The 10,955-nt window shown below is 36.3% G+C and overlaps 1 protein-coding gene across 6 annotated transcripts; it reads left to right on the forward strand.

Annotated features, from left to right (window-relative positions):
• The first annotated feature begins 808 nt into the window (after nucleotides 1-808).
• LOC132627906 (uroporphyrinogen-III synthase, chloroplastic) lies at nucleotides 809-9,306 on the forward strand. 6 transcript variants are annotated; one of them, XM_060343517.1, is made up of 10 exons: nucleotides 816-1,088; nucleotides 4,543-4,630; nucleotides 5,466-5,535; nucleotides 5,928-6,046; nucleotides 6,219-6,314; nucleotides 6,704-6,759; nucleotides 6,989-7,074; nucleotides 7,352-7,486; nucleotides 8,621-8,709; nucleotides 8,835-9,306. In XM_060343517.1, exons 1-9 carry the CDS (start codon nucleotides 885-887, stop codon nucleotides 8,676-8,678), a joined length of 912 nt encoding a protein of 303 aa, XP_060199500.1. In that variant the 5' UTR covers nucleotides 816-884; the 3' UTR covers nucleotides 8,679-8,709; nucleotides 8,835-9,306. The 6 variants fall into 6 exon arrangements, 5 of the variants coding, with proteins under 5 accessions (XP_060199504.1, XP_060199500.1, XP_060199501.1 ...); XM_060343518.1 differs by having other exon boundaries at nucleotides 8,932-9,306; XM_060343519.1 differs by having other exon boundaries at nucleotides 820-1,088; nucleotides 5,469-5,535.
• The last annotated feature ends 1,649 nt before the right edge of the window (nucleotides 9,307-10,955 follow it).

Here is a 10,955-nt window from a genome sequence, read left to right on the forward strand (position 1 = left end):
TGATGAAACACTTCACTGGAAAAAACCCTAGCCTCTCTGTAGAAAGCTTCAATTGGCTGGAAGAAGAAGAAGCTAATTCTGTAAAACAAGCAGAAACTTTATCTAGTATATTGAAATTTGCATGCACATGCTTCTGAAAAAAATTGGAGCGGTTCCACCAATTAAGATAATTTATAATAGTTGTTAAAAAGAATTTTGATTTTTTTAACATTTAACCAAAAAAAAAAAAAACTTTATATTCACATGCTTTCAAAATAAGTGAAACGGTTCCATGTGTGCTATCAGATTACCGTTTAAGAGTTGGTTTACCAACCATATGATCAAAATATTATGAATTGCTTTGCTAATATCTTATATGAGTTGCATTTTTTAGAGAAATGTCATTACTTCGCTTTGCATTTTGTCTGATGGGTTTAGTCTTTTACGAGTCACGTGAGTGTCACATGGGTTTAGTAACGTTACTTTTTAAATGGGTTCTATTAGGGGAACCAAAAGTGCCCCACTTTAGCATAGTTAAGGGATTAAATATGCTTAGCGTTATATTTGAGGGACCAAAATGAACCTATTCCCATAGATAAGGGATCAAATATACTCAGGATAATATTTGAGGTACCAAAATGAACCTACTCCCATAAATAAGGGACAATTTTAACTCAAAACTTCATTTTATCTTATGTTCAAGGGTCTAGATGATCAACGTTTTAATTAAAGAGTCTAAATGAAAAAACAGGACAAGTTCAAGATCTTTAACTTTGGCCAATCCAACAACATATTATGAAATACCATCCAAACAAGGTTGTAACTGACTGCTGATTAAAAGGTACGGTTTTAAAATCGGTTACAGGGCATACAGCTGCCAGTCTTCACAGCAACACGTTTCACAAATGTCTAAGCTTTCTCTCTCCTTCTTCTCTCCTCCATTGACGACGCCGTCTCCTTCCACTACGCGGCGGAGCTGCTTCCGTCCTTCATTCAGAGCCGGCGGCGCGTGCGTTTCACTCTCATCGGTCACCATTTCGTGTTCGAAGGAGCCGCAAGTTGTTGTCACCAGAGAACGCGGCAAGAACAACAAGCTCATCAATGCTCTGGTACATAATAAATATATCTAATTCTTCAAGTTATTTGCTGGTTTTTTACTTCTGTTTGATTTGAATTTTATTTTTCTCGAAGTTCTAGGGTTTCTGTTGTTGTTTTGTGGTGGTCTACTGCTTCTGATTGTTGCAAGATATATAATTTTTGTGCATACGTACCATATCTGTATGTTTCTCGCAACTACATTGGTATAAAGGTTAGATGTTTGATGAAATGCTTAAGCAAGCTGAACATTTTAGCTGATGATCACTTGCATTTCTAGGAATTTTTAGGATATGGCGGAGAAAGGAAACAGTGAACTGCAAATTAGTCTAGAAATCAGGAAGTCTTTGGTTTAGTGATTCTGTGGAGGATTAGGCATGATTCTGGAAGCATAGATTGAAAGTGTGTGCATACAACAACATACCCAGTGAAATCCCACAAAGTGGGGTCTGGGGAGGTTAGACTGTACGCAAACCTTGCCCCTACTTTGGGAGGTAGAGAGGTTGTTCCGGTAGACCCTCGGCACAAGGATAAGCAATACAAAGTAGTACGAAAATAGAAATAACGGAAGCAAATAAGCCATATACTATAACAAGCATGATAGAATAGTCTGTATACATAAATTTGATTTAAAAAAGTCATTTGAAGGATGTAATTAGTAGCATTAAATCATGTGCAGACCTGTTTTATGATTCACTTCTTGCATTGTTGTAAATCCAGAATGCAAGAAGTGAATCATTTTTTTTTTTTTGATGATGTAAGTGTTTTTTACAACAATGTGTGTTAGTATGGAGGAAATAGTTTTTAAAAAAAAATTGGAGAATAGGTCTGTTAACGCGGAAACGATAAAAAAAGAACACTATTAAGAATTCATCACCAATTTAATTAATATCTAAGATATTTTAATGAAGAATCTAATATTCAAAGGATTGTAGAAAATTGGGAGGAGAACTCTAGAATGAGAATTCTAGAAGTGCAGTTCTAGATAAGGCAAAGAAGGAATAATCTAGAACTTCTAAATGAAGTAGCTGAGAAATAACTCACTAGATGGCTATTGTTGGTGGCTCAGACGCTACACCACCAATTGATGTTGAAGTAGCAAAAAGGTCGTAGGTTAAAGTTGGAAAGGTCATGCATCCTCTCACTCTTCTTGCTTGCTTGAGCACAAGAAACTACTCCAGAAGTATCTCCACAGAATAGAAACTAACCAAAAGGCGAGAAGAGAACCTGAATCAACTACACCAGAAGTATCCCAACAAAAGAAAAACAAGAATTCATGAAAAACTCGCTTGCGAAACTTCAAAAGTGTTGCAAGTAGAAGTCCAAGAAGCACAACGACAACAACATACTCAATGTAATCCCACAAAGTGGGGTCTGGAGTCCAAGAAGCACCACAATAACAATTAAGGAGGTCTACCCGACTAAAACTTTCAAACCCCAAGTATATAGATGCAGCATTAGCAGAGGTGTTCCAGATCAAGGAGACTACTACGCTTGAAGAAGCTTGAAAGAGCAGTGAGTGGAAAGCCGATGGAGGAAGAAATTCACAAAGCACCCGGATATCAAGATGATTGCAAAGTTTCTAGAATCTCTCAAAGGATGCAAAGAACGGATTAAGTTAGTGCTGAGGGGAGTGTTAAAAAGTCATCACCAACTTAACCACCAAGATAATGGAAAATCTAGAATATTCAAGGACTTCTAGACAGGTCATAGAAGAACTCTAGAATGGAAGTTCTAGAGCGAGAATTCTAGAAGGATTCTAGATAGTATAATTCTAAAAATAAGTGGAAGTTATAGTTCTAAAATATTATCTCCACTAGATCCTTCCATGGCCATCTATAAAAAGAGGTGTTCATTGGAGTTGTAGATAGATGTGCTCAAGCAAGAAGTAAGAGTAAGGTGTGCTCAAGCACCGAGTGATCAAGTGAGACATAATAGAGTAACAAATAGAGTTGCTAGGGTATAAGTGATTTGCCGAGTTGCCACTCTCTCTTTAGCTAGTGCGACCTATAACAGTCAAACCCTCACCATGGTCTTCTTTCTCATTGTTGTTGATATGACTTCACAACTCATTCGAATTCAAAGCATGTGTTACCATTTGTAACGTTGCCTCTTCCTTACTATATATCATTGAATTAACTAAAATGATCCTTCTCTCCACAACAAGGCCGTGATCATGATCTATATTACTTCACCCATAAAATTTACTGTTACCATCTCAAAAGAAAAAAAAAATTGCTACCTCAAACTTCCTAGATGTCATAGCTTCCTCACCTCCTAGATCTCAGGTTCCAAAAGCTCTGATACCAATTGTTAATGCAAAAATATAAAAACACAAGATTTAACGTGGTTCGAATCGACGTAATCCGTCGTCCACGTCAGGGAAAACACCTCAGGAAAAAACAATAATTTAGCTAGCATATATGTATCACTACGTTAAGGTCTCTCTTAGAAAATTCTAAAGCTCAATAACTCCCCAAGGGCCTACAAGAGAACTTTTTTTCTTTTAGCTTCGGTATACCTCCACTCCAAAGCGAGCTCGACTTCCCCTCTAGAGTGGGAATTCGCTGAAACTTCTTCTCAACTGCACAAGGTCATTTCTGATGTTTTGTTGTTGAAAGTATTTTTCTAGTTTTTACCAAAAAGAGGAAAATGGCATCTCATAAGTGAGTGAGGAAGTCATTTTTTTCCCAAAACAATCTGAACTCTTAATTTCATATCATTGGTTCAATCAACAATTAGACATTATTATCAATTTTAATACTCAAAAGTTTTATTAGAGTACTACATCAATCTTTAACAAATGTTTTTCCCCAAATATGTTTCCACTCTCCGACGACCAAACACTTTGAAAGTATTTTCTAGAAAGTTGTTTTTCAAAAATGACTCGGTCAATGAAGAGGGTTGAGCACCGTGAGATCTCAGGTTCAATTCCCTGCAGAGACAAATACTAGGTGATTTCTTCCCATCTGTTCGAGCCTTGGTGGACAGAGTTACCTGATACCTGTTGCTGGTAGGAGGTGGCTGGTATCTCGTGGAATTGGTCGAGGTGCGTGCAAGCTGTCCAGCACACCACGGTTATAAAAAAAATGACTTATTTGTTGGAAAATGTTTTATAGTGAATGCATTTTTGTTTGCTTTCTGGTAGAGGAAAAAAAGAAGCAAATGCGCTATAGAATTTCGAAAAAATTTCCGAGGTCACGTGGTTGCTCCTCGTAAAATAGGAGAAATGAAAAAATGAAGTAGAAAATAATGTATCTGTAAAAATGTACTATGAGAAATCATCACGAATGAGCAAAAGTGGGGCAAACAACTTCTCAATCAGTCCAAATTTCTAACATCAAAGATCACGGTGATCTAGACTTGATAAATGTGGGGCAGACCACTTTTTAGCTTGGATGTCTCTCTAGAAAGTAGTAAATGTGGCATCTTTGATAATTATGTGTTCCCTCCTTTTCATGCTTACAGGCCAGACATGGGATTGATTGTCTTGAGCTTCCTCTCATTCAGCACATGCACTTACCTGATCTAGACAGGCTCACTTCTATTTTAAGTGGTAGGTTCTTTCTGTCTCTGCTTTGTTTTGAAAATCCTAGTTCATATTTGCTTGCTCAAGACTCAGCTTCGAGCATCTGTGTAAATTTATTTCTATGGCATTACTTCTCTTCATTGTATGAATTTTAGATTCCTACAAATGGATTTGATTTGCTTTGTCACAAATATACTATCTAGAGGCGATTTGTTTTATAGGTTAGTTGGTGCTCTAGAACTCTAATATTAGAATGCTAATATTGATTGTTTCTCTTTCTTTACTATATCAACCAAAAAGAAAAGATTGTTGTTCTTAATATAATTTTCTCGAGTTCTCAAGGTCAAATGACATCTTTTTTATGGAATGTGTATGGTTATCCTTTTATTGAATGTGCAAAATTGGAACTTTTACTACCTATACTCTTAGAACTAAAGTTGTGCTAGATGATAATATAAGAATAACATTTATGCTTCAGTAAGATAACGAATTTAGGCTTAACAGAAAAGAAATTTCAATAAATATGAACAGTTTATAAAACAAGTAAAAAGGAATGTTGCTCTTTGATTTCTCTTTATTGCAGGCCCTACAAAAAAATTCCAATACCTAGTGCCTATGCTGTGATTAATATTCTAAGAATGGTTATCGTATCCCTCTCTCTTGCGTGAGTATCTTGCACACATCTGGCATCTGTTTTAGATTACTGTAATGGGCGTCCGATTATAAGTGATATCAGCAAACTTTATGATTGGCTTTCTAGACCTATGGAAGTCCTCACTAGATATAGAGAAATTAACAGATTAACTTGTTCTCTGTTGTCTGGAGTGGCACTAACGCTCTTTCCCCTTTCTTCTTGTGATAGCAGAGACATCGTATGACTGGATTATCATTACTTCACCAGAGGCGGGAAAGGTTTTTCTTGATGCTTGGAAGTAAGGATTAGGTTTAAAGTTACCATTGGAGAGGGTTAATCTTGTCTAAAGTTCTTCACCTTGTGATGTTGAATAACTAATTTATCCTTCTGACAAGTCTTTGGTACAGTATTGTCAGCGTATACAAAAAGCAAGAGTCGTTAGAGTGTCTCCAGTTATGTGTGTACTTATGTTTTCAAATGAAGTATTTGGACCAAAAATGGCAGAAGAATTACCTGTCAAAAAAAAAATGGTACAAGAAATAGTTCCCAGACAAGATGAAAGTGTACTATCTATGCTTTTCATTACTGTTATTTGTTGAAAGAAGACTCAGATTTTTTAAGCTGCCTCAATGATCTATATTTTCTTTTGCATTCTCTGGTCCCTCATACCTCTTCTGATTTGTTACTTAGAGCTGCTGGGACCCCATCTGTCAGAGTAGGGGTCGTTGGATCTGGTACAGCTAGCATATTTGATGAAATTGTTCACTCTTCAAAGCAGTATCTTGATGTGGCATTTGCACCGTCGAAAGGCACTCAGTGAAACTTTCAACTTTTGGTTTTGATAGTTAGAAATAGCACAAGGCACACACATGTGCACAGGGATGACACTTGTATTTGTCATAGATTTAAATCCCTTCTTTTATTTGACTGATGTTATGGTTTTTCCTCAGACTGAAATTTTCATTCTGATTGCATTTTCAGCAACTGGCAAGGTTTTAGCTTTAGAGCTTCCAAAGAATGGGAACGACAAGTGCACTGTTCTCTATCCTGCTTCAGCAAAAGCCAGCACTGACATTGGTGTGTGCGATATTGCTCCTTCTCTTTATGCTTCTGTCTCTCCTCATTCCCCCATCAATTCAATTTCGTACAAAAATCTCTTTTTCCATATATTCACATTCTGATTTTTTCTGTTGCTGTGGGGAATCTGTAGTTTCTGTGGCGATGTCCTTTTCTGTTGTCAACCATTAGCCAGAAAAAAGTGAAAAGAATAAAAGAAAAAGACTAACCACAAAAACCCTAGCTTCTTCTTCCCTTTCTTACAGGCCATAACCTGTACACAGATTTTGATTCATCCAATATTTTGCAGCTGTCTCACCTTGATAGTTCGCGTTTAGTATGCATATTTTCCTCAGAATTTGAAACTTTTTGGATTAGTCCTAAACTGACATACGGCTCCTTTATTTCAGAGGAAGGACTTTCTGAGCGGGGATTTGAGGTTACTCGGCTGAACACATACACAACGGTACTATATTTCTTTATTGCCTCGTTGGAGAAGGAAATTCGTTTTACTCACACGAGACTAGCATGCTTGCAAATTTGGTCAATAACACTTATCCTGAAAAGAGGGTCACTTGTCATTTCTTCCTGACAAATGGGCAAAGTTCAGATATCACACCACATCTTGGATCCTTAAGTTGAGATAAACTAATTAGATCTCATCTTTCTGCGTTTATCTTTGTCATTTCTTGCAGGCACCAGTCAGTCACGTTGATCAATATCTTCTTGAACTAGCACTCTCTGCTCCTGTTGTTACTGTAGCATCTCCTTCTGCCCTCGGGTAGGATGCCTCAAAATTGTTCATTTATAGCAAAAGTAAACGGATGAAAACTTGGTATCTGCTAATGGAATAAGCAAGTGGACTAGGTTCTATAGCTAATGACGGTAATTCCGCCAACATGCTAGAAAATATTAGACAGAAATGTTTCCAGATATTGTTCATTGAGCCAGAGTTAGAATTGTATCCTTATGCTGTTCATCCTTCTACCTTATTTTTAGAGGCTTTATTCTCTTACTTCTTGCTCATTCCTTTTTCATTCTGCTGAATTATGTGACAGGGTATGGGCTAATCTTATTCCAGCATCGAGGCAGTGGGACAATGCTGTTGCATGTATTGGGGAGACAACAGCTTCAGCAGCGAAAAGACTTGGGTTTAGAAATATATACTATCCAACAAGTCCTGGTCTTGAAGGGTAACGTGTTGATCCAAATCTCGTATTCTGTTATTTCTATTGCGTTTTCTCCCTTTCTGGTTGTGTCCATAAATTTAAAGATACTTTGGCTTCTGTCTTGCAAGAAGTACAGCGCTACTGCCAATATGACAATTGCTATTTTTAGCGCCTATGTTTGCTCTGTGTAGTTGGTATGATCTCTTTTGCAGAGAAGCAATTATTCACTGCCATCTCTGTCAGGAATTGTCTGTGGGAAGAGTACATCATTCTGGTCCTTGTCTTTATATTTTCTTTGTGCGTTTTTCTTTCGTCAATAGTCTTATCTAGGGAGTATGTTTTTTGTTTGTTCCTTCTAACCTGTGTAGTTTTTCTTTCCAATTACACAAAAAGCTAGTGAGAAGTATCCCCGATATGGAACCATTTCATAGTACTACTACTACTACTACTACTACTACTACTGCTGCTCTATCCCATCTGACTAGAAGTTACTATTACTTTCTTGGGTTTTCTTAATAAGTAGCTTTTAGTGAAGAGTAACATTGTAGAAGTAGTCTCTTTATCTGAAAGAGACTACTGATGAAGGGAAAATCACTGCTGCTATCAAGCCTCTTTTTCGATGCCCTTGTCTTGGCAATCTAAACTCCCATCTGACAAGAAGGTTTTATGCTCAGTAAATTGGGTGATGTTGAGCTTGGCAAATTCAAGTACATGATGGAAATTTTAGTTTGATTCATTTTACAACTATGTCAAATAAAAAATCAAACTAAATTTAAGCCAAATGCTAGTGTTGATGCTATTCCATTGAGAAGGCTCAAGCATTTAGGAGCTAGGGTTGAGTGGCTTGGTGAATGATGATGCAGAGTGTGGTGGAAAATCTTTCTTGTCAAGCGTCAGATTTTAAGTGTTAGGTTCTTGGCTTATTCCTAACTGCTAAGTCTGAGTAATCGTGATTGGAACCGGTCTCAATTGGGGCAAAGACCATATGCTGATATGCTTGCTGACACATGAGAGTGTTAACTCTCCTGCTGACTCTTCTAGGGATGTAGTGAGATATGTAGGAGGCAGGGACTATATATTGGTTTCCATTTTCCATTACATGTTTGTCAGATTCGCTTGAATTTGATCTACTTGATGCTATGAAGTCACATGGTGCAGGTGGGTAAGCAGCGTTCTGGAAGCATTAGAAGTCCACGAGCAAGTCCAAAAGGTCTAGATTCGTGCAGTGTGGCTTCTAGTATTTTCTGGTAAATTTTTTTTCCCAAAGTTCATATCATTCATCACAGGCTATAAATACATAATCCAACAGACAGACATGTTTAAAATGATTGATGTGCATGTCTCTCTAAAATAGTTTATATGTTACTTACAGACATTGCTGTATCTTCACACGCTGGGCAGAGCTCTGGTTCCACTCCCTGGTCATCATTGCCATGACAAAGCTGATTAAAAGCTTTTTATACTTGCAGCTGCAACTTTGTGCAGTATTTTGATATCCTTGTGGCATTTCGGGCATAGAAGCGTAGAAGGAAGTGGAGGATCTAACTAACACATCATATGAGGAGACGTAAAGTATTTGTTGTGTGGAGGTATTTCCCACTTGTCTAGCCAACTTTTCTTGTGAGGTAAGGCTGTCTTCTTTGAATAGGATTTTCCCAATGTAATTGTTCCATATGTAGATATCCGTAGGAGATATCCCCCTTATTTTCTCTTTATTTTTTCTGTAATATTTTTATGGCTTGAAGCCAGATGTCTTCATACTCCCAACACAAATTTCCCCAAAAGAGAAACATCAAGCCTTGAGTTAAATGTATTTTATATAAAAGTATTAGCCATTCCTTGTAGTGCATTATGTGTTGATCTTTGTATGCATTTACTTATTCTAGTACTGAAATCTCGTGCTCCATTTGAATTATCTGCATGGACTATAGTGGCAGTTCACTGTTTTTGAGTACATCATTCTAAGGAATCAACTGAAAAGTACAGTACAGCAGTAACACAAGCTCTATGGAGGGGTATCTCATCCAGACATTTGCAGAGATTATCCTCTTCTGTTATAGATGCTGAGTTCTTTTTACTGTTCAGATCCTAAAAGTGTGCGAGACTTTGTTACGGTGAACACCAAGTTAGTATTTTTGTATTTCTTTGACATGATTTTTCCGATAATTTTACAGTCAGGGGCGGAGCTACAGTGTTAAACGAGGGTTCGGGCGAACCCAATAGCTTTTGCGTAGACTCTATATATTTACTATAGAAAAACAGTAAAGGTTGATATTATTTACTTGTGAACCCACATACACAAATAAGCGGACGGTTCAGTGGTAATGCAGTGGCTAGAGAAGCTCTCTCTTCCCAGAGATGTGGGTTCCAAACTCTACCAGTGCCTATGTTTTTATGTATAAATTGAACTCGTGCAGTTCTTTTCCTTTGGGTAACTTTTTCCCTTTTAGCTATCATACAAAACATTAGACATAATTTCTTTTAACACTTTATATTTTAAAAAAATAATATAAAATTGACAAATCAATAAGCAAAAAGCAAATTGAATTCTCCAGATACTTGCTGCTACCATTCCTTTTCATTGTTTAATTTCACAAAGTCAAACCCAAAATTAGATATTCAAAATATATTAAATACCGATACTTGTTCGTTAGTTTGATGGTTGTTATCAGGGGTGGCTCAAGGGTGAAGCTAGTAAAACCTTTGCATTAGCCTCCCAAAATTTTTACGAATGAATTTTATGAATTTATTTTTTCTTAGACAATATTGAAGATTGTAAAAAGAAATACAAAATTTAAAAGAAGCACAAAATTTATATAATAAAAGGAGGGAAAACACTAGTTACTTTTTAAGAGAAATATTTTAGAACCTTGAACTAAATTGCTCAAAATCTTCATATTATTAAATAAAATCTTTACAATAACGTCTAAGGTAATGAATTTAAAACACATGATTAACATCTTATTAACTTGAATTAATTCATCACTATTATAAATATTAATAATAATGTTACTATGTGAAGTAAATGCAACAATTATAAAAAATAAAAAAAAAGGCAAGACTAGATTACTAGATTTTTTTTAATGTATGTGTATATATTTAAGGTCTCGGATTAAAATTTAGCTTTAGGCCATTAATTTTATTGAGACGCCCTTGGTTGTTATACATTAACTTGAGGTCGTTGTCCTGTCTTAAAATTCCGAACTCCCAAACCTCAAATTCTGATTCCGCCTCTGTTTACAATGTATTATAATTCCCATTCCAGTAGTTAGAGCCCGTTTGGCTTAGCTTATAAGTTGCTGAGAACAACTTATAAGTTGTTTTCAGCTTTTTTAAGTGTTTAGCTGGCCAGCTTATAAGTTATTTTGTGCTTAAAATAAGTCCAAAAAAATAAGTTAGCCCGTTTGGCTTAGCTTTAAAAAAGCAACTTGTAAGTTGAAAACAACTTATAAGTTATTTTTTTTTAAGTCCATCCAAACAGGCTCTTAAATGG

This window comes from Lycium barbarum, chromosome 2, assembly GCF_019175385.1.
Source record: "Lycium barbarum isolate Lr01 chromosome 2, ASM1917538v2, whole genome shotgun sequence".
Classification (NCBI taxonomy): Eukaryota; Viridiplantae; Streptophyta; class Magnoliopsida; order Solanales; family Solanaceae; genus Lycium; species Lycium barbarum.